The sequence below is a fragment of the Antechinus flavipes genome, chromosome X (genome assembly GCF_016432865.1).
Source record: "Antechinus flavipes isolate AdamAnt ecotype Samford, QLD, Australia chromosome X, AdamAnt_v2, whole genome shotgun sequence".
Taxonomy (NCBI): domain Eukaryota; kingdom Metazoa; phylum Chordata; class Mammalia; order Dasyuromorphia; family Dasyuridae; genus Antechinus; species Antechinus flavipes.
In genome coordinates, this window is record NC_067404.1 from 19,982,193 (window position 1) to 20,006,379 (window position 24,187).

The following is a 24,187-nucleotide window of genomic DNA, read 5'->3' on the forward strand; positions in this document are numbered from 1 at the left end:
GTAGGGCAGATCACTAAGCTGGTGATGCTTAATCTGCATATTAAAGAAAAGGAGACTCTGTGAAGCATCCCAGGCCTAGGAGATGGCCAGTGCAGAGACCTGGGGGTGGAAACATGTGGGAACGGCAGAAAAAATCTTAGTTGAGCTGAATCAGAGTATGGAAGAGGGAGAGTAATGTTTCGTGGGGCTGGAGAAATACATAGGAGACAGACTGAGAGGACCTTTCAGACTTCAAACCGACGAGTTTGTTTGATCTCCGTCTATAGGAAGCCACTGGAGTTGATCGAGTAAGAGCTAGAAAATCATACTCGTAACTGTGTGGATGATACACTTGGAGTGGTGAGAGCCTGGAGATCGGGAGGCTGTGACAATAGTATGGGCAAGAGGCGATGAACTAATGCGGGAGCGGCTGGTTGAGTAGAGAGGAGGGGTCACATGGGAGATGGGGTCAAGGTAGAAGCGGTAAGTTCTGACAATTGATTAGATATGTGGAGGGGAACAGGGAGTGAAGAGTCCAAGACAATGTTGAGGTTATAAGCCCAGGAGACTCGGATGCTTGGACCTTAGGTGGAAATAGGAGCATGCTTCGGGGACAAAGAGAACGTGCTCAGTTCTGGCCACGTGCAGTTTCTCAGCTCCTGAAGTAAGAACCCACTGGGGTTTTATTGAAGGAACCTGAGCCAACAAGCACTTGTGAAGGGCCTGGTGCCAGCCAGTGGCTATATGATGATGAAAGAAAATGGCCGTCTCTATCCCCAAGCATCGCAGATTTAAAGCCCAAAGGGAAGAAGTGTCCTACTTGCACATCTTACAGCTACAGAAACTGAGGACAAGAGAGGTGAAAGAGTAGACCCATAATCCCCACAGGTCATAAGTAGCCAAGCTGCTTGAAGCTTAGCCCGTCTGGCTCCATGCAAAGAGTTAGCTGGAGACGCCGAGGAAGTAAGTGACGTGCTTAGGATCATACACAGCCAGTCAAGGTGGGAGCGGGTGGCCTCCGATGCTGCGATTTTGTAAATTCGGCCATAAGAGTTCTCAGGTCAAAGTTGGGAGAGCTACTGGACTTGGGCAAGGATTTTCTCATTCTAAATTTGGCCCCTCTCCACTATATGGCACTGCCTCTCACATAACATACGGTTTACTGGGGAGATGAAGATGGAGGAGCAGAACACCTAGCAGGCGGTAACGAGGGGAGAGATCTCAGGGAATTAGGCCTGGATGATTGGAGGAGCTAGCGACCCCTAGAGCAGCTGCAGGAGATGTTCCACTGGGGAAGAGGATCCCCAACACGACCTCTTTGCTACTTCTTCCAGGTATGTGCGCCTCCTCTTTTGGAGTGGATTGAGCCTGCTCACCTTCTCGTGGTCCGGAGAGAAGTGTTGGCCATGTGCAATTTGGTCTCGGATCCTTATTGTGGCTCTCGTCCCTGTATGCGTACTCTATGCTTCTTTGCTTTCCTCCTGACTCTTGAGAAGTAAGGGCCTCCCCACCCTGACCCTTGAGGGGACCAGGCTAGCCAGTAGGGAGGCCCTGTACCACTACCACTTTGATGTCAATGAACTGGCGAAGCATTTATTAAGTGCTGTGTGCAAAACACTTATAAGCTCTGGGGATACAAATTGAAAAGCAGTCGGTCTTTGCTCTCTGGGAACTTACATTATAGTGGGGAAGGCAATACAAATGGAAGTTTTCAGCTGCGAGTCACGTGGAATGGTCTCGTGTCCTTAGGGCGCAGTGGTAGGGTGGTTGTTCATGCCAGTTCATATCATCAGTGATAACATGATACGCTTCCGACGTTTAACCATTTGAAAGAGCCGTGAACATTCGTGGTTGAAGTTTGTTTGTGCTTTTGACACCCAGCCAGATTGATTGTTGTGTGGAATAGTTTGTAGGGATGCACCCTGTTGTATTCTAAAGTACTATAAGTTCAAATCCTACTTCGCAAGCTGAGCAACCAAGGACAAGCTCTTAACTTCTGAGTCTATTTTGTCCCCTTTAAATGGAGAGGGTCACGATTGCACCGTCTCCCTCACAAGTTAATTGTGGAAGAGAGTATTATATTGCAGATATTAATGGGCTAAGAGGAATGGGAGTAATTATTTTTCCAAGCTTTCATCAGGCAGCTATAAGGCTTTGGGCAATAAAGGGACAAACAAAATCCCTGGCTGGGGGTCCAGAGACTTCATCACAGGCTTAGATCTTCCTTTCCAGCTCTACCATTCCCAGCTTCCTCCGATGACAGCACCTGAGGGTGGTAGAGAAGGTTAATGAAATTGGTGAAGGCTTGGAGGTGGAAAACTTTGCTCTCTCTAGTTTATTTATAGGAAGGGAACAGGAGAGCCCATTCTTCTTAGCCAAGAGTGTAAATTATCAGCTCCTTGAGGTCAGGAACTATTTCTCTTCATGCCCGTACTTCTCCAGAACTAGGACAGTGCCTGGCACATAGTAAGTACTTACTGATGCTCGTTGAAGGGAATGGAGTGGGACTGTTCATCCCTGCTATACCTGGTGAGCAAAGGACTCTGCTCAGATGAGGCTGTGTGGCTGGCTCCTCTGAAGAGCTTCATCCAAAACAGGCTTAAAGAGAGCCGGCGAGCTGCTCTAAGCACCTTTGGTCTGGCTTCAACCTACACTGGGGCAGATTTAGGCCATAGGACCTTCTGGGAGTGCCCAAAAGTACAGGGAGAAGTGGTGACTCAGGCAATTTGCTGTAAACAAAACTGACGTCGCGCACGGCTGGCAGGGGAAGGCACTAAATAAATGCTTATTAATGTTGTGAGTTCATATATTTTGCACAGCCATATATTTGTAAGGAGAAATGCCATGAATAATAGATCTGATGGGATCTCAGGAGATCATCTGGCCTAGACAGATGGCGATCTATTTCATTTTTAACTATTCTACAGGCTCTTTTGGTAGAGATTGCCCAGTGTTTCATCATCCTAAGAGTCAAAAAGTTGAACTGTATGTTTACCCAGGGTCCTTGTGTGAAACACATCATTATAGGCTAAGTTAGAAGTGACCACCGAGGCCATGTTCAGCCTCAACGTGAGCAGAGATCCTTTTCACAGAGTTCCTGTTCATGTAGGGTCCAACCACAGGGGTGGGGCACTCAGCACCAGGTGAAGCAGTCTGTTCCATGTTGAGACAACCCTAGTTGATAGGAATACCATTATTTAATCATTCCTCCAAACTATGGGACTTGTTTTAGTCTTCTCGATTGGGATGATGATGTTCCTTTATTTTCTTCCCCAGGCTAAATGTCCTAGCTTCACTAATCTTGCCACCTTGAAACTATCTTTCGTTTGGAAGTCATTTATATTATAGCTCTCTAGGTTCCCTCTCTTCTTAAAAACAACCAAATAACTAATGCACGTGAATCCTGTCTCCATTTTGTCTGACTCTCTGTCTTCTCCAGCAGTGGGTCCCTGTTTTCTCTGTGTGTATTTCTCTTCTCCCTTGGAGTTGGCAAAGAACTTGGGAATCAGAAGGATTGTTCTGGCAAACGGGGCCCACTGGGCATCTCTTAAATTACTAGGCAAAATCTGGGCAGAGAATGGCACCTCCTAGGATTGGCTTTTTCCTTCCCTCAAAGGGTCACCTCCAGATTGGGTCTTAGACCGAAAACGGGCTTTGGGAATTTGAGGCCAAAGGTGAGCGGGTGGTGGCAGTGAGCCCCCCCTTTCTTTTGATGCAGATTTTCGAGACTTAAGTTTTCCATTTTTTAAATTATAGCTTTTTATTTACAAGATATATGCATGGGTAATTTTCCAGCACTGACCCTTGCAAAATCTTCCGTTCTAACTTTTCCCCTCCTTCCCCCAACTCCTTCCCCCAGATGGCAGGTTGACCAATACATGTTAAATATGTTAAAGCAGAAGTTAGATACCATATATGTTTACATGTCCAAACAGTTATTTTGCTGCACAAGAAGAATCGGACTTTGAAATAGTGTACAATTATCCTGTGAAGGAAATCAAAAATATAGGCGGACAAAAACAGGGATTGGAAATGCTGTGTAGTGGTTCCCACTCATTTCTCAGAGTTCTTTCGCTGGATGTAGCTGGTTCTATTCAGTATTGAACAAGTGGAACTGATTCGGTTCATCTCATTGTTGAAGAGAGCCAGAGACTTAAGTTTTCTAGCAAATGTGACCACTCTCCATCTTGCTGAATTTTCCCAGAAAAAGTCTCTAGAGGGATGGATCTGATTGTATAGTAGGCACACTGTCCTTTGAGAGACAAGGCTTATCAAGAGAGGGATTTCTTTGGATCGCTCACGTGGCCGGTGTCCCTTCCCAGAAACAGGCTGTGACTGCTGGCCGGCATTCAGGATTAGTCGTGGGAATCAGATTGGCTTGCTCAGCACTCTGGTGGCCTGCTCAGAAGGAACACGACTATCAATAAACTCTAAAAGCTTCTCTAGGCCAAGGCAAACAGTTCTTAAATGGTGCCGTGCTCTCTCTCCTCTCTGCTGCAGACACTGTCACCGAAGTCAAGACGGACATCTACGTGACCAGTTTTGGCCCTGTCTCCGACACAGACATGGTGAGTACCTTTTCCTGGCCGGAGGGGAAGTAAAAGTAGCAACTTGGGATAGAGGTTGTGTGCGAGAGGTCTTGGCTCTCGAACAATGCATTTGACTCCTTGGTAGTGTCATTTATCTTTCCATGACTCTTTAGCCATGCCATGCTTGTCACTACCTCTCATTAGGTCTGAGTCTGTAGGAATCAACTCTGCAATTTTCTCACTTAGAGCCTCACTTATTTTTTTTCTTCTGAAAAATGAAGGGGTCAGATTGAATAGTGAAGTCCCTCCTAACCCTAATTGCTATGAGCCTCCTTGGAGCTAATAATATGTTGTGGGCTGTTGGGGAACCTATGGTTATATTCCATCCCCATTTTTCTCTAGGGAAAAAAAAAACCCTAACTTTTCATTTTAATATGTCTACATGGGTTTAATTCCAATAGTATTCAAACCCCAAGTTTACAGAACTCCTAATACTTAGCCAATTTTTTCATGCCTTTCTCCAAGAAAAGAGGCTTTTGGATGGTCAGTAGTAATTAGTCTTAGTATCATACACAGAAAACTTGAAAGAAACACGATCCCTCACAAATTAGAAACTGAGGCCTAGAAGGGAGGGTTGAGAATGCAATTCTGCAATCTTTCCACTGTATCACATGTGTCGAATGGGGCAAGAAATAATCACCTGCATTTGATGAAAGTAGCTTTCAAATGCTTTAATCGTGAAGATTCCGTATCATTGTTTGTTGAGACCCAGTTGGAAAGCTGCCTTGAAAATAGTGCGGTTCACCCCTCATGATAATCCTTGATGTAGCTTTTGCCTTTAATATCCAGCCTGCTGGGACTGCTCTAATCCCCTACCGATTCCTTCTTTCTCCAAAGACTTCCAGAACTCCACTTCTGGGGGGCAGTCCCACCACTTTTGTATTTTGTTACTCACTTCCGGGGACATCAAGGAAGGTTTTGTAGAGGAGGTGGCCCCTGAGCTCTCCAGTCCTCTGTGTTATAACTGTTTGTGGATTTTCCCCTCCAAACTAGATTGCAAGCTCCTCTATCTCTAGTCTCTTGGCATCACATTAGGCATGATGGAGAAACTCACTCTGTAAATATGTTTGAACACCACTTTTTCTTCTGTTGCTCAGAGACACTTGATAACAGCAATCGATAGACTTGCTTTCTCTTTTTAACTCCCCTGTTCCTAGGAAGGGCACCCCCATTCCCTCAGGCTCCCCAGCTCATAACCTTGGGATTCTCTTTGATCCTTTCCTTTCCTGCACTCCCCACTTCCAATTAGTTGCCAAGATGGCAATTCTAACCCCGCGGCATTTCTCAAAGCTATGCCCTCCCCTCACAGATCTGGCCTTGGTCACCTCTCCAAACAATTATGACAGCTTCCTAATTGGCTTCCCTCTCTCTAGTCCGGCTTCCTCTAGCTACTAAATTAATATTCCAAAGGCACCGTATCAGTTCATTGTTCAGAACCCTTCGCCTGTTACTTAATCCCCGTGATGTCTGGTGCCAGCCCTATTTTACGTTATTCTTCTCTCCCCACCAGCCAAACTGGTCTACTATCCATTTCTTAAATTGAACATGCCATCTCCTCTACAAAACCTTTCGTGCTGTCCCCAGCAGAAGGTAGTCTCCGCTTTGCCATTTTTTCCTAGTTCCCTGTCCCCCCCCCCAAAAAAAAGGGGGGTTGGAGTGGTCTCATTTTTTGGTCTTGTATTTCCTAGTAAGTGCCTGTGATGTAAAGTATGTTTAGTTAGGTGCTCTTTTGTTGGAGTTCTTGTGCTTTAAAATAATATAATGGTTTTCTCTGGGAGAAAACAGGTTTCTCAGGGGAAGTTTTCTGGAGGCAGCCTTAGTTTCAGTTAAGAGTAATAATCATCCAAAATGCAGCCAGGTGATAAAAGTTCAGATCTTTTATTGTCTCCAATATAGCCCGGTTAGCTTAGAGTCCTATCTCTCTGCTTGGTTCCAAGAGCTCCCTCCGAATGTCTCCAAATCCAAAGGTTTGTCCTTCAGCCCAGCCAGCACGAAGGTGAATCTGTCTTGCTCTGAGAGAGGCTTCTGGCTCTCAATCTCCCAGAGTGCTCCTCTCCGACCCCAGTCAATGTTCTGAAGTAAAAGTCCTCACTCAGAGAGGGCTTCTGGCTGAACTCACTTGATGCTCCCCTCTCAATCTAAATTCAGCTAACCTCCTGCAGTTTTGTCCTTTGCTTCTGCCTCTGCTTTCTTCAGCCTCCAATGCAGCTGAACTTTCTTGACTGGGCTTATATATGACTTTCCTGAGACAATGGGATTATGGGTTTTCTCCCAGAGTGCTCTCTGGCCCTAAGAGCTTCAAGGGAGGTATGAATTTGGATATCTTATACTAAACCCTGAAATCTCCCAAACGTGTGAACTCCAACGAGTAAAGGTTCACACAAGCATTGTATCAATTACATTGAGTTAACACTAGGATTCTGACATCTCCCTTGAGTTATCACCTTGTTTCAAGTTGAGTTAACACTAAGATTCCAACACTCTTTGAATTGTTTTATGGGATCATCGTGTGCTTCCTAGGTGCCCATCGAGGTGAGAAGTACTTGAAAGATCTAGCCACTGTCCTTTCCTTCGTAGAGGTTACCGTCTTGTTGGTGGGCAGTCCTGTCACACGTGTATACTCGGTTTAACCATTTGTAGGTGCTTGAAATTTGGCCAAGCATGCAGAATCCCAGCCACTAGGAAGAAACAGCCCCTGTTTCTAGGTTCCAAGTGGGGAAAGACTTCCCTTGGGCCATGTAGCTCAGAAAAGGCCAGGGCATTTCTTTTGATTTCCAGATTAGTTGCTGTGAATTGGAGGAACAAACTAAAGCTATTGGTATGCCTTGGTATGGCATCTCCTGGCACCTCAGGGCATCCAGACAGTTGGCTCTGATTGCCAGGCAATTTTCCTGATGACAGTTCATCGCTCCCGTTGTCTCTGTGTCTTTGCTACTCACGATTGAGCTAAGGCTACATGCTCACTCTTACAAATTGGAGGCTATACTCTGGACAAAGAATTCTCCAGTTATTTTTAGCTCCTCCACACTCTTCCGATATGTCTGAGGAACTGGGGAAACTCTCGCTGGAGGGAAAGTAGAAAACACACTTGTAGAGTTGGGGCCTTTTTGACAGCAGTATGGAGATACTCCAAGGTATACTTTCCTCTGCTCTCCCCCTCTATTTAATACTTACCGTTTCAGGCGTTGAGGATATCCCCTTTTCCCTAAAGAAACCTCCTCCTATCAAAGCATGGCCCCCGTGAATTCTTCACTTGACACCCCCTCCCCCAAATGTTCTTGCCGGTCCTCGTGATGACGAGATCTTCTGCTTTGCACGTCCTTGACGTATACTCCGCCTGACGAGGTCTTCAGTGGGGTTGGGAGTGGTTCATAGAGTAATCTGTCCCGGGAGACGGAACACCCACCCCCTCTAGAGGTCCACAGCAGGCCCACTCCTCCACGTCCCCGAGTTTAAATTTTCCTTCTAAAATCTAAGTGGGCCTGGCTCACTCCGCTTCCCACAGCTGACTGACTTTTGGGGTGGTGGGCTCCCTTTCTACCGAGTAATCCCCAGTTCCTTGGAGGAACTTTTCCTGCCTCTATTCCCTCACCATTTCCTACCATTCCCAGCGTCTACGGTATCTCCTTTCCCTAAATAAATCTACCTTTTGCCCAAGAGAATGGCCGTCATGAATCCTTTCCGTGGCCGAACCTCACCCGGGCAGTCCTCCCTGGTATTTACTGGATGTGTGACCTGGAGAGCATTTCTCCCCCTTTCCGCATTTGTAAGCGGTCTCCGGAAGCCGCCTCCAAGTGCGATTATCATTGTGGCGCAGCCACTTTTCTCCTCGGGCTGGAGGCCTAAGAAGGGACCTTGGGCATTCCCAGCTTCCTCTGAGGCATGCCGCCCCCGCCAGGCAGGGCCTCCCCACCCTGGGACCCGGGCTGGTGGAATCGAATTTGTGATCGTTTTCCCTCTATGCACATGAGCCTTTATCTATCCCCCAATGACTGGGAGCATCCATAGCTCTTAATGGGCTCGGGAGATAAAAACTAAATAGCCCATTCCCTCAGGGAATTGGGGGGAGGTACCCCAGTGGCAGACTCCAGCAACCGGACAGACCGAGAGCTGAGCCTCCAAGGAAGCTAGGGATCCCAGCAGACCTAGGGGATGAAAGGGAGCAGTTCCGGGCCCTGGAGATCAGCCCTTGGATCATCTAGATAGGAGGTGGGCTGAGCTCAAAGGGATGGGCACATCCTGATAAAAATGACCAGAGGGGTGTGAATGCTGTGCATTTTGGATTTGCAAAGGACTCGGTGTGTGCTATTACACCTAATTTTCCCACTGACACTATTATTGCTTCCATTTGACAGAGGAAGAAACTGAGGCAGAGATTAAGAGACTAGCTCAGCATAGCTCACATAACAAGTGTCTGAGGCTGGACTTAAAAGTCTAGCGCTCCAGCTGCTCCACTTACCTTTCCAGAGAACTTCAGGCTCAGTTCAAGCGCTTAAGAATGCATTACCCAGAGAGAAGGCTGGAAACTAGGCCCAGAGATCAGTGTGGACTAGAGACAGGGGGACCAAGGGGGGCGGCACTGCAATGGAGGAATTACCATTAACCGGCACCGCCCAGAGCTCACTCCCTGCCCTTCTCTCCCCCTCGCAGGAGTACACCATCGACGTGTTCTTCCGCCAGACCTGGCACGATGAGCGGCTCAAGTTTGACGGGCCCATGAAGATCCTCCCCCTCAACAACCTGCTGGCCAGTAAGATCTGGACCCCGGACACCTTCTTCCACAACGGCAAGAAGTCGGTGGCCCACAACATGACCACCCCCAACAAGTTGCTGAGGCTGGTGGATAACGGGACGCTGCTCTACACCATGAGGTGAGTGGCCGCCGGGCGGGGCGGCGCCCCAAAGCTGGAGGCACCTGCCTGCGGGGAGAGGAAAGTCCTGGCCTGGCATAGCAAAGCTCGGCTTCCAGAGCCAGCCCGGCAGCTCCCCGCGTGCCCGGGACTGTGGGCAAAGTGCTGGGGACACAAAGAAGAGGTGCTGGCGATGAGCCTTGCCCTCCAGAAGGGAGGTGGCCACACACAGGAGGAAATAGAGTAGATGGGAAATGAGAGAGTCAGAGGAAGAGAATCCAAGCTGCAGAAGGGATCACAGAGGAGGAGGAAGGAGGGGAATACCCAGGTGGGGAAGAACCCAGGCTCCAGGGCTTTCGAAACTTTTGCCATTCACGGTGGCACTCACCCGAGAAATTTTTATGAGACCCTGGGAACATAAGTAGGTTAAACAGGTATGCAAATCAAACATTTCCTTCTAATAAATCCTAATTTTGCAAGCCCCACATTCAGTTGGGAGACCCCATATGGGTTTGAGACCCACTGTTGAAGAGTGTGTGAATAACTCATTTCCAAAAGCCCTTCTAGTTTTAGCTCCTGTAATAGGCATTAGAAAGGAAATAAGGCTGTTTTCTGGGGCTTTTTGTGCCACTCGCAGTGATCCTGAGGAAGGAGTTTCACTTGCAGGAAGCCCTTGTTTTCCTGAGCCCCTCGATTCTGGCATCCTGGGAGAAACCTGACTCCCTGGACAGCAGACACTTCATGGGGAAGGGGGAAAGAGGGAGAGACAGAATGGAAGAGAGGGAAAAAGGAAGGAAAGAGCCTCAATCTATTTCTGTCCCTGAAACTGAGTCATTTTGTGACCTTTTTGCAAGTCACTTAACCTGTCTACGCTTCCTCCTGGGCCTGATTCTGTGAAATGGGGATAATAATAATGCCCGCTGCCACCGCCTGCCTTTCAACATAGTTGGGAGCCCAAATTGGATAATGTCGGCAGAAGGCTTTGAACCTTTCAGGAAGAGACACTCTGCAATATTGGAGCCGGCATCACTATCATTATTCTGCCCCTCAGCAGCCTGATCCAAGCTTCCTGGGGAGGAGAACTGACAGCCCTTCAGCGAGGGGGTTGTTGGGCCGGTTCACACATCGCTTCACCAAGGGAGCCACCAAAATCCCCATTTACTCACTTTGGGCCTTAGTGCAAGGTGATTGGGGGAACGGCCACGAGTCCTCCTCAGGACTGGAAAAATGCCTTCGGGATTGGATCTCCATCATTTTGTTGTAGGGGAATTTGGCTGAAAGGAGCGGGGGACTGGGAAGCTCATTCCCAGCACTGGCTTCAGGGTAGGTGAGTGCTAGTTCAGGACTGAAAATGAACATCTTGGCCTGTCAGAAAGCACATCAGTGAGAGGAGTACAGGTATCTGGAGTGGAAAAACCCCATCCCTGCCTCCTTCCCCAGAGGCTGAACGCCTGGGCGGAATCCTCTGAGGAGGAGCGAGCGAAGCTGAAGGTCAGCTGGGCCCGGTACCGGGGAGGGGTCCCGCGAGGGGCTCCTCCTGCGAATGGCATCCGGCCGAGCTCTTTCATTATAGAGGAGGACCATTAACTAGAGGGGGACCGGAGAAATCACTTTGAGGAGATGGCTTGTAATCAGCTCATCAAAGCCCCGATGGCTGCCTTGTTATAGACCTCTCCTTATGATTCTATTTGCCACAATGGGCTTTTACCAGAGTTTCTCATTCGTTACCTTTATCCACTCCCTCCGCCCCCCAATCCAAACTGAGCTGCTGTCTCCCTTTGAGGAGAAAATATGCTGCTCATTGTTTTGGAAGGGGGAGGTCCCTTTGGGCCGTTGGGACGGGGTCCTCCGCTCCTGCTGGTCCCCCGCTTCCCAGCGGCAACCCCACTCTTGACAGTTTTGCAGATTAGGCCCAGACTCCTGCACAGCACTTGACTGGCTCCAGCTGCCCCTTTTAAGAAACACTCCCAGCCTGGGTGAGAAAGGTCACTCTGGTGGCCACAGTCAGCAGGCCTGGAGGCCAAGATGGGAAGAGGCTAGTGCCTTTGGGCATCACAACAACTCTGCAAGTGGAGCCCTTCTCGTTCCCATTTTACACAAAACTGACAGAGAGGAGTTAAGTTCAAGGGCACACAGCTAGAAGAGTCTGAGACAAAATTTGAACGAGGGTCTTCCTGACTCCAACCCGATGCCCCCGGCCCAGGGAGAGAGCCAGGAATAGGACAGGTTTGACCCTGAAAGTCAGTATGCTCCAGCAAAAAAGACCACTGGATCTTGAGCTGAGGGAGCTCAAATCTGGCACTGCCGCCCCATCTCTGGGCATGAAAGTTCCCCTCTCTGGAAAGGAAGGGGGGTAAAACTCCTCCCAATACTGTTCTGTTTCTAAGATGCCAAGTAAGTAGGATGGGGAGACAATCTGACAGACACTTATTAGGCGCCTACTAGGTTTAAGGCACAAAGACAAAAAAGCAAACATGCCTGCCTCGAAGGAGCCGAGATTCTGTGGGGGGAGAGGGGATGTTGGACGGACGGATGGGGCTGCCCTTGGTGCTTCCTGCCAGAGTGGGCAGTCTTCCTCTGGTACTTTTGCCAGGCAGCCAGGACAGCTTCTTTTAGGATGGGCTGATGCTAAAGAGGTAGCAGAAAATAAATCTAGCAGAGGAAGCAGAAGAACAGGATTCAAAACCTGCCTCGGCCTCTGTAGGCAAGACCCCTTCCCTCCTCTGGCCCACAAGTGAACGATCCTCTCCTTGTGCAGGTGGATCAGGTGACCACCAGGAGCACCTCCTTCTTTTCGAGGTTCTGGCCCCTCCAGCCAGGGAAGGAAGGCCGGTTCTGGCTCATCCTTATCCGAGGCACCGTCTCGGCCATCAGGCCAGGAGAGAAAGGGGTCTCTGGATGAATGTGTCACTCGCCTTGGTGTATGGGCTCCTATTTCAAGTGACTTCCCCTCTGCTGATGAGAGCTAGCTAGTGATTTACTGTTCTTTATTCCCAATAAAGCACAAAGACAGCTAATGGGACGAACTGCCCTTCACACAGTGACTACGGTGATTCTACACCCTGCCACATCATTTACCAAAACTGTTTGGCTGGCCAAGGGACAGGGGCTGTGGCCAGGGATGGCAAGGCTTTGTGATTCAGCCCAACCCACTCAACCCTCATGGACTCTCTACTGAGCTCTGCTAGGCAGTGGGAATGCCAAGATCCAATGGAAGCAGGCCCTGCTCCCAGTTATATTGGCTGGGGAAGAGGGGGGTAGTTTTCATTTGACATTAATACAATAAATATGAAGGAGTGCCAATTCATTTCAAGAGGGAGAGAATAGAAATCAGCAAAGGTCTCATGGAAGAGCTGGCAGTGGGAGCCGTTTCTGGGCCAACAGCTCTTAACTGGTTTTTTCACTGTTCCTTGATACTCTACTAGCAGAAACACTGAGTGTCCCACCCCCACCTCCCCCACCCCCCATAAAAAAAAACAACCAAGACTCTCAGCTCTCAAATCATCCAATGAGGATTGAATCTGTCCATCTGAGACTTCACACTTAGTAATGTTGGACATATAAAGATGACCTGGTTGGTTGTGGCTTTTACCTCTGGGAGCTTTTGATCTGGCTGCAAAAAGAATCCCAAACCATTGAAAACAGAAAACTTCACAAAATTCAACATGAACTTTTGTGGTTGAGACAAGGAGTGTGTGTGTGTGTGTGGGGGGAAGGGGATTAATAAATTGTAATTCCCCAGAATGCCCCGGGCTTCTTCCCTTTGCTTCTTAGATTTTCTGGATTCCTTTAAAATACAGTTTCGATATCACGGTCTTCAAATACCTGGGCCCCTGCTTTGCACTTTCTAATCTGCTGGCCCAGAGTGTGTAACTGGTGGAATATAAACTTCTTGAAGACAGAGGTGGTATGTTGTTTTTCTTTGAGACCCAGCCTATAGTAGACACTGGAGGAATCGAATGGGATGACTGCAGGGATATATGGGGCTTCAGAGAGCCAGGGGGGGACTTCAGTTGGGCCTGCAAAGAAGGGTTCTTTCTAGAGGAAAGCGTTCCAGAAGGGAAGAGCAAGAAAAGCCCAGAGATCTCTCTGGAATCAAGTCTGGACATTCGCCCCTGGCCAGGCGCAAAGAGTCTCCCCGAATTGTACCATCTGAATGGGTTCTGATAATCTTTGACATCATAGGGAATTCAGGGAACCTGCTGACTTGGCCCTAATGTGAGAAAGGAAAAGTTCACAGACTCCAAGTGAAGAACCCCTACCCCTCATTTTTGTAGGAGAAACTGAGGCTCAGAAAGAGGAAGCTGCTTACCTAAAGATGTGCAGCAACAGAGCTGGGTGTTGACTTCAAATCTAGTGCTTTCCCATCAAACCAAGCTGTTGTTGGTGCCAGGTTATAGTCAGGGATGAGTGGGATTTGTCCTCTTGCTCTCTCCTTGGCCTCGTTGCTTCTGGAGTTCAGGCTCACGGCTTCTTCATCCTGGAGGTAACACAAACCGCTAGATTGGTCAGGAAGTGTCAAGATTCCCTCTTCTTCTTAAATGTGAATTTCTGTATCAAAGAGGGGCTGTCATCTGAGCTGGTGGAGGGAATGCCCAGGCAGAAGACGTCACAGATCCTTGAAATGAAAGAGTGACCCTCGGGCACTGGGACTTTGATCATGATAATTCTGAACAAAGAGAGAGGCCCTCGAACTCTAGCATGATAATCGATCTTTTAAAGAAAAACTTCCTGTAATGCTAATATCCCAGTGGCTTTATAAGCTTAACGATCTGGATATTCCCTCCAATGAAGCAACAATGCCCACCCTTGCCCCCTCACAGTGCGACTCATCTTTAATAGAAAACACACTGTGAAAACGCAAAATGGATGTATGATTTCTTTTTTCTTTCTTTCTTTCTTTCTTTCTTTTTTTTTTTTTTAATAATTATAACTTTTTATTGACAGAACCCATGCCTGGGTAATTTTTTACACCATTATCCTTTGAACTCACTTCTGTTCTGACTTTTCCCCTCCCTCCCTCCCTCCACCCCCTTCCCCAGATGGCAAGCAGTCCTTTACATGTTAACTATGTCACAGTATAATGGATATATGATTTCATTTGTTCATTGTTTAATTTTTTCACTGGATTATGAGTTTGTGTGTGTGTGTGTCAAAGAGCTGACAGGCATTTTAAAGTATGTGCCCAGCACCATGTGAGGCACTGAGGGCACAAGGCAAGAAGAAATGAAATGGCCCTTGGCCTCTTTTGATAGGAACAGCCAAAGTGTTGCTGCCCTTCCTTTACGTACTTACGCCTAGGAAATAAAAAGATATATACAAAGGAAACATGAGTTAATTGGAAGGCAACATCAAGAAAGTTCTCATGTAGAAGGGCTGTAAAGAAACCCAGGGATTCTGAAAGGCAGAGATGAGAAGGAATGACATTCCTGGCACAGGGCATAGTCTGGGCAAAGACCTGAGGGTAAAGGACGGAATGGTACTTGTGAGGAACAAGAAGACCAGCTGAAGTCACGCCACAGGAGTTCCTGAGTCATGGAGCTCTTTACACATCTGGGGAAACCTACAGAGCCCTTCCCCTAATAATGGTGGCAAACAAAGGCAAGACAATAAGACAGAATTACAAAGGAAATGAATGATATTAAGATACTCTTCAGAATATGAGTGACAAAAGACCTGAGCTTAAGAACCCCTGCAGGCATAGAATATGTGAGAAGGGATGAGGTAAATTCTTGTTTCCTTCCCATGGACAACTTTATCTCATACACAAAAGGAGGCTACCAAGTTCCTGGGACTGACTGATGTCTTGTCAGCATGACTGAGGCTCATCCAACCCAAAGGATCTTGCAGATAAGGGAGCTTTCTTTCCTTTGAGCATGTGTACTAGACACATTCTCACCCTTCCTTATCTTGTATTACTGATGAGGTCTAGATTTGGGGTACCTAAATGAAATTAAGGTTTAGTTGAGGTCTAGTGGCAGGTTTGGGGTGCAGGGAGTCAAAGGGAGCTCCCCTGCAACCCCATTGGATTCGACGCAAGGATACGGCGATAAACGAGGTCTAGTAGCGGTGCGATTCCCCGATAAAAGCATTTTATCGGCCCAAAAGGCTAGATTGATAAAAGAGGTTTGTTTATTATGGGGTTTGGGAGCAAGGTTAAAGCATAGTTATGGAAATAGGTGAAGGTAGAGAGAAGGAGGGCACCGGACAGAGGGTCCAGTGGACAGAAAGTCCTGCATGGCTAGCATGTTTGGGACCTCTGCAAAGAGGGGGGTCCTAGTGGGCCCTTTTATAATGGGAGATTTAGCTAGAGGGACTTTTGGGTGTAGTCCCCAGTGGCTCAGATCTGGTGGGGCTGGGTCAGGTCCAGATCTTCTATCAGAATACAAAGGGACCAGGATTTGTGAGTAAAAGGGTAACTCCATTAACTAGGGCAGGGTTGGGAATCACAACGAAAGGAATCTTTACCACATCATTACTATACCTTATTTCCCCCCAGTGTGCAGTTGCTGGTGTAGACATAGCGCCACCCTTACATTTCACCTCTGATCTTTATGTGGCCTCCTTCCCTCACAGGTTGCTGCTTAATCTTTTGATTAGCCTGTGCACCTTTCTATGACAATATTTTGAACCACCCTCCCAGGTGGTTCCCAATGGTAAGGAGTATGGATTGGAATAGGGAGGAGAAATGAGTTACAACAACCAATTAGGATGCTCCTGAAACCCTTTCCTAAAAACAGATATTTTACAAAATAAACCGTCTGATTAGTTATCAGAATGAATAATAATAATAAACCAAATTCACAAGACTCCAGGGCTATAAAGCAGCAAGCCCCCTGTCTTGGAGAGGAGGGCCCGCAAACTAATCACTTCGCTCCCATAAAAATCGGGGTCCCTATGCATAGCAGAGCCTTGAAACACCCCCTTAATGTGTCTGTTGGACTCTCTAGCACTGCAGACACTAGAAGTGAGGAGGGGGAAGAGGAGAGATGTGGAGGGGGAGAAGCACCTAGAGGAGGCTATCTGAAGACTCGCCAGCCTTGTGAGAAGGGAGGGGCTTGCTACTCTGCTAGTCCCCTCAAGGGGGTGCTTTGCCAAGCCAAGACACATGGATCGTGCTTCACATTCTTATTACCTATTTGAAGATACCAATTGAAGTTTGGAGAGGAGCCTGGGCTTTAAGAGGAGCTAGTATATTCTGTGCAGTTTCCCATGTGGTTTCTAACGTTATTAACACCTTTGTTTTAATTCCACATCCTCTTGGGAAGCAGCCGGCACTCTTTCCAGGGAAGCCATCTGCATTTATAGATGCATAATGACAATTTCCAGTGGCTGTCCATGGTACTGAGTTATTTCCGAGATAAATGATCCTAAATGGAAAACAACGATCAGCTGAGTATAAAAGCGTCGGCGCACTGTTTACGAGTCACTAAAAACCTTAGTTGCAACACGTTAAAAGGAAGTTTCCTGGTCTTCCAATCACGAGAGAGTAAGAATGCTCCTTGAGGATGATGGATTCTTAGTAGACCAGTGACAGACACTCCCAAGCTTCTCCTTAAAGTGGGAGGTATAGAAATGATGTGGATTTGCCTTGGCACTTCCAGGTCACTAGCATTTTCCACGGAGCGACCGTTCTATGGACATGGACGAGTCCCAGGAAGCTCAGGTAGGGTTTGAAATCACACAGATCTACAGAACCTTAGAAAGTCTGACTTTTTGATTTTACATTTGAGGAGCACGGAAACTTGGAAATAGATGAAGTAGATTTTTCATAATCATTCAGCTTGTTTGAAGTAGAGGCAAGATGAAGAACCAGATTTTCTGATTCTCAGGCCTGGGTTCTCACCACTGCACCACACTTCCTCTCAAGACCCTGACTGTGCAGCCCTTTTTATACATTACTCAGTGAATCCACTGACATGCAAAGTCATAATTCAGTTTTCTTCATTTGATGGGTGCAGGAGCAAGTAGAGTGACCCTGCCTCTACTCGGGGGAATATTGGGAGTCAAACCAAGGTCTTTGAATACTGGGGCTGGAGGCAAAGGGTAGGTATGGAGTGCTTCCTTCTCAGCCTAGCTGTGCTGCCAGCAGCCACCCTCCAGCTGGCCCGATTGGCCAACACTTCCAATCTGGGCAGAAATATAGTCTTTGGGAAAAAAATTGCAGTTGAACATATGGATTTGTGACAACCTTCCAAAAGCAACTAAATGAGCAGTTTCCACTTAGAGTAATGTTACTGGTGACTGCTCAAGTCTAAGTCACTGCTAGATGTGCTCGGGGCCTCCCTCCCTATGCTCTCGGGTACATTGGATGGCAAAAGATCACATGCCCTCTCCTCCTCATCCTTTGGAGGACACAATGAGTTTTGCACCTTGAAGATATAGGAATAGGGCCCCGGGGGTTTGTTGGTTCAGAAGTTAGTGTTGCTGACACATGGGCTTCTTATGTTTTAAAAAAAAAAGTACTGATTGGAAAGGATCCCAGGAAGCTTTAATAAGGAAAATTGTGTTCCCTCCCTCAATATTTGGAAGACTCAGCCTCTGTGGAGCAACGGGAAGGGGAAACTACATCGCCCACTTGCCCTAAGGACATGGAGAATGTATGGATTGATAGATGGTCTAGGTGGGCTGCCCAGTGCCCATTGAAATTGCTCCCCTGAGAGGCAGCGGAGTATAAGAGAAAGGAGATGTGGGTTTGAGTTCCATCCCTACCACTCAGTAGCAGTGTGACTTTCTAAAAAATGGGGTATAGAAGATGTATCCTGCCTTACCCCCTCTTCGGGAAGTCCTTTGCAAAGCACAAGATGCCACAGAGGGGGCACTAGGTTATAGGTGAGCCATCCCCTGCCTATCTGCTTCCGGCCTGGTTAATAGGCATCGATTAAGCACCTACTGTAAGCCAGGAACCTTCTCAGATAGAAAGTGGGGATTCAAACACAAAAACAGTAGCTTTCTTCAAGGAACATTCAAACGGAGGAAACAACATGCACTTATAGAAGTAACCATAAGATATACAGGGCAAATACAAATAAACTTGGCAAGGTTGTGGGGAGTACTAGTGAATGGGGGAAGAGGATCAAGAAAAGTCTCATGCTGAAGATCCCAACCTGCAATGGTGAGGAGAGAATACCTTTAAGGCATACAGTGCAGATGATGTGAAGGCAAGGAAAATGGGAGAAGAGGCGTTAAGTTGGACTGTTTAGTATAGCTCTCTCTTAGAAGGTGTCCGAGAGGAGTAATGTATAACAAGGCTTAAAAAAATAGGCTGGGGCCAGGCTATAAAGCATTTTAAAGTGAAACAAAGGGGTCTATATTTGATCCTAGAATTAAGAATTCAGAAGTGACTTGATCAGAACTCTGCTTTACAAACAGCATTTTGGCATCTGTAGGGAAGACGGATGGGAGTGAGGAGAGACTTGAGGCAGTGAGATCCATTAGGAGTCAATTGCAACGGTACAGATGAGAGACAATAAGAACCCAACCTAGGAGTGGCAGCTATGGCACATATGTGAGGGGAGAAGTAGAAATGATAAGTTTTGGCAACTGGTTGGATACATAAGGAGACCAACAAGGGGAAGCTGAGGATGACATCGATGTTGTGAGTCTGGGTGATTGGGAGAATGGTGGTACCTTCAAAAGAAATAGAAAAGTTCAGTGGAGGTCTGTTTTCTTCATGTTGAGTTTGAGATGCTACCCAGGTGGCTAAATCATAGAGGCCTTCGGTAACGTGGACTAAAGCTAGCCATAACAATCTGGGAATCATCTGTGCGGAGATTATGGTCCAATCAGTGGGAGCTGGGGAGGTCAAAAAGCGAGAGCAGGTCAGGAGAAAGGAGAAGAGAACCAAGAGGTCACAGCCATAGTTAATTAACATTGATGATGGTCCAGAAAAGATGACTCATTTACCCAAACCCAGACTAAGTAAATCTAGGCAGACATTGGGCTTTGTAGGTATCTTTGGAAGGTTCTTGCCCTTTCCTCCTCATCAGTTAACTTTTCCTTTGGCCTTCTTACCTTTGTTCATATTATTCTTCCCCTTTCTTGATCTAGCCAAGCCTTACCCAACCTCTGAATCCCATCCCTCCTTGGTGATTCCACTGATCCCTCCCCTCCTCAGAGCTAGCAGAGAGCGTCTATAATAGTAGTTAAAAAATGAGAACAATAGTAAGAATATCAATGGTTGACATTTCTAGAATTCGGTCACATTGACCAAGTTCTTTCCTCCTGATAGCCCTAGGAAGTAAGCAGTGTGATTACTGTTGAATCCATTATAGAGATGAGAAAACTGAGACTTGAAAAGGTCAAACATTTGGAACTTCATAAAAATGGTCTTGTATTCTTGTACTAATGGGATAGTGGGTATGTGTGTGTTTATTTTCTCCCCACCTAGACTGTACGTTCCTTGAGGGTAAGAACCACACTTTATTCACTTTAGAGTTTTCCTTCACGTGTAGTATTAGGTGCGTAATACCAAGTATTTCACGATCATTGGATCTGGAACTAGAAGCAGCTTTACAGATCAACTTAGTCTAACGCTTCCATTTTACAGAGGACGGCTGAGCTGAAGCGATTTGTCCAAAGTCACACAGATGAGTAAATAGCAAAGGCAGAATTCCAACGAGTTTCCTGTCTCCACATGCGATGCTTTCCCCATTCCATTAGCACTCCTCAATTTTCAAGAATGTAGTTACTGGCCCCAGCATCCTCCTCTCCTGCTTTAATATTTTCTGGCCAGCTTCTCGGGACCTCTGGCCCCAGGGCACTGGTCTCCTGCTCTTTGCCTTTGTGGCCCTTGGTGTCTGTGCTCATCTCCATGGAGCTTTCTCCAAAAGTACCCAAAGGGTAAGACCCACCATGGCTGCATTAAGCTTGGCCCAGGTTGCCGAGTGGAGCTCCCTGTAGCCTGATTCCTGCTCTGCATGGAGAACTACATACACGGCGTGTTGATTATTTATTACAACAACACGTCACTTTTCACTTGAGCTGCCTCAGTAATTGCTTGGGAAGTGAGACATATTCCCCTTGGCCTGACATCTTGATGTTTCATTAGGCAAGACTCCTGGTCCCAAGGAGTCCTTGGGCCATGCAGGGAAAAGAAGGCAGGGGAGGGCTGCGTAGGGTTAAGAGTGGCAAGTGGAGGGGGTGGAAACAACGCTGCACTGATGGCGTGGCTGTCATCTCATTAGAGCTTAGACAGAATGACATGAACAAATACTTAGGACCCATAGGGCTGACTGGAAAGTGCTTAGCACAGCCAGAGTTGTATGTTCTTTCTGCTGTGTTGGTTCCATTTCAGGCTTGAGGCCTGCTATCTAGGCCGAGCAAAGGTGGGTCAGGAAGCAAAATTAGAGAGGAACTCTTAGGACTCAAAGAAGTAACTGTGGCTGTTCCCATGGCGAGCAATCCCCCTTTCGTGAAGCCCATGACAAGCTGGTGGGAGAGCTGTGCACCGTGTTTCAGTACCCTAACGGATCCGGAGGCCCATCAATATGCATCACCAGAGCCATGACTAGCTACTTGCACTGGGGACAAATATTAAAAAAACATCACCAGGAGCCAACTTGTACAGAATAAATCCCGTCGATCTGGGGCAGGTGTGTGGTAGAACAACAGGGCGAGGCACAGGCCACCATCTGGGAGGTTTCTGTTTAGTATTCTCGTAACTAGGTACACACTAAGCTCAGTTGTTTCTCTGCTACAAGGGGACTTATAAATTCTGTCCCCTGCCCTCTGAATTTCAGTGATCTGAGAAAAAAGCTTTCCTTGCCCTCATCTGGTTCCAGCTCTGCAGATCACAAGCCTTCCTTCTTTGTGATTCTCAGGAAGCACTAAATCAATGCCTTCTCATTAATTGTTGTCGATGTATTCCCACAAATCCTCCCCAAGTGGGATTTAACTAATGTGCTGGAGGCTGCCCTCCCTCCTTGCATATATTCTGGATGCCGGGGCAGCTCTTTCACATGTGCCACAACCATATACTCCACAGTAATGGGCCACTATGCCTTAAGAATAACAGATCAGGCCGTAGTTGCAGAAAAGAAATGATCTTGTGCTTTTTGGTAATCGTAAAAGTGACTCTGATTTCTCTTACACTCTGATTCAGTGACCCCCCTAGGGGCGCGTCACACTTCTGACCAGGTGAGAGCTCTACCAGTGTCCAAAAGAAGTGAGAAATTTACTTTAGCATCAGAAGAGGGTCTGGCTCTCAGATGAAAAGGGATCTTTTAGTTCAGGGATCATAAGAAGAACCCCAGAAATGGATAGTGTAAAACCTCAGAGAGAAGAACAGTTTCCAAAGCAAGTTCCTTGCAAGTATAGCAGGGAGGGAGGGAAGAAGATCTGGGTAATTTTCCACTCCCCTCCCCTCACTCTCCTATGGCATACCATTGCCCAGTAGTCTGTTGTGGGAGCGCCTTGAGCTTCTCTTTTGCCCTTCCTACTACAATATCCCATGCAGCTCTGGGAGGCCAGGAAAGCTCTGAACAGATGCTTGATTCTGGTGGGAGTCAAGTGGAGGGGAGGAGGGATAGGAAGAGCCTTTCTTCCTAGGCTTTGCCTTTTGGAGCTAGAGGGACAGAATCACATTAAAACCAAGACAACATGTAAAAGGGCATAGGACCAGAGCACGCCAGCCCTAATGCCCTCAGAGCTCATCTCTTTGGGACCAGACTTCCTATGACGCTGCTTCTTGTTGCAAACCACATCTGCTAGCAAACACTTTCAAAAGAATCATTTCAGGGGCAGCTAGTGGATAGAGCGCAGGCTCTGGAGTCCAGAGGACCCGAGTTCAAATCTGACCTCAGACACTTAATACTTACTAGCCATGTGACTGGGCAAGTCAATGAACCCCAATTGCCTTTCAAAAAAAAGGCAAGAACCACTTCTAAAAAATACAAATGGTGGGAGCTTAGCAGTAGCAGACCTAAAACGCTATTATAAAGTAGCGGTCATCAAAACCATATGGTACCAGCTAAGATATAGAATGGTAGCTCAGTGGAATAGGTTAGATACACATGATACAATAATCAATGACTATAAGCAATCTAGTGTTTGATAAATCCCCAAACTCCAGCTTCTAGGATAAGAACTCATTATTTCACAAAAATTGCTGGGAAAACTAGATGGTATAGACCTGCATCTCATCCCCCATACCAAATGACCAAAATAAGGTCAAAATGGGTACATGATTTAGGTATAAAGGATGATACTATAAGCAAATTAGGAGATCATGGTATAGTTTACCTATCAGATCTTTGAAGAAGGGAGGAATTTATGACCAAAGATGAACTAGAGAACATTAAGAAATGCAAACTGGACAACTTTGATTACAATAAATTAAAGTCTTTGCACAAACAAAACTAACACGGCCAAAATTAGAAGGGAAGCAGAAATCTGGGGGAAAAAATTTATAGCTAGTGTTTCTGACAAAGGCCTCGTTTCTAAAGTGTATAAAGAACCGAGGTGAATTTTTAAAAGTGCAAGTCATTCCCCAATTAATAAACGGTGAAAGGATATGAACGGACACTTTCAGATAAAGACACTAGAGCTCTACATCACTATTGATTAGAGAAATGCAAAATAAAACAATTCTGAGGCACCATACTTCATACCTCTTAGATTAGCTAAGATGATAGGGAAAGATAATGAGAAATGCTGGAGGGAATGTGAAAAAGCCCAGACACTAATGCAGTGTTGGTGGAGTTGTGAAACGATCCAACTATTCCAGAGAACAATTTGGAACTATGCACAAAGGGCTATGAAAGTGTGCATGGTCTTTGCTCTGGCAGAACCTTTAGTGGGTCTGTATCCCAAAGAAATTATAAGAAGGAAAAGGAGCCAAGTGTGCAAAAATGTTTGTAGCAGCCCTTTTTTGTGGCGGCAAAGATTTGGGAAATAAGTAGATGCCCATCAAATGGCTGAATAAATTAATGATATCTGAAAGTAACGGAATATTATCCTTCTATCAAAAATGATGAACAAGCTGATTTTTGAAAGGCCCGGAAAGATTTACACACACTGATGCTGAGTGAAACAAGCAGAACCTGGAATATATTGTACACGGCAATAGGAAGATTTGGGCAATGATCAACTATGACGGACTTTCTTCATCTCATGATTCAAGGCAATTTCAGAAACTTGGTATGGAAAACACCATCTTTTGTTCTGCGTTTTCGCTCCCAACCAGATCCATAAAGAAATATGTAAAAAAGGTAATGTATGTGTGTAATCAAAAAAATCCCCCAAACAAAAATAAACCATTTCTACCATAGTCATCTCTCACTTAGGAACCGGCAGTGGCTGCCAATGGCCTACACAAGAAAATCCAAATTTCTCTGCTTACCCCATTCAAGGATTCTACAACCTAACTCCAGGCTCAAGTTCTCCCTTTATCCCTGGCTCCTCTACTCAAGGCAGCCCAGTTCCTGTGCATGTGCCATATGTTTTATTTACTCTCTGCCCCTTTTCAACCTGTTCTTCCTATCTGGAATGACATTCCTTCTCCTCTCTGCTTCTCTCAGCCCAGTCCATTCTTCAAGGCATGGGCCACATCTCACCATTGCTCTGAAATCTTCCTGAATCATCTCTCTAAAATAAGCCAACTAGATTAGCTGAGCCCTGAGCTCCTCTCCAGCTCAAAATCCTCTGTTCCAGATTTTTTTTGATGATAAACACCTATTATCTTTCAGGAACATTTGATGTCTTCTATGTTTAGTCAGGGGTAGGTAGGTGGTGCTGTGGCAGATAGAGTGCCAGGCCTGGAGTCGGGAA

The 24,187-nt window shown here is 46.6% G+C and overlaps 1 protein-coding gene across 1 annotated transcript in view; it reads left to right on the plus strand.

The window, feature by feature from the left end:
* Nucleotides 1-24,187, plus strand: part of GABRA3 (gamma-aminobutyric acid type A receptor subunit alpha3) — a 162,421-nt gene that overhangs the window by 97,841 nt on the left and 40,393 nt on the right. The window contains exons 4-5 of the mRNA XM_051968235.1: nucleotides 4,480-4,547; nucleotides 9,219-9,439. Coding sequence (XP_051824195.1) covers nucleotides 4,480-4,547; nucleotides 9,219-9,439 — 289 coding nt within the window. The remainder of the gene's footprint in view (nucleotides 1-4,479; nucleotides 4,548-9,218; nucleotides 9,440-24,187) is intronic.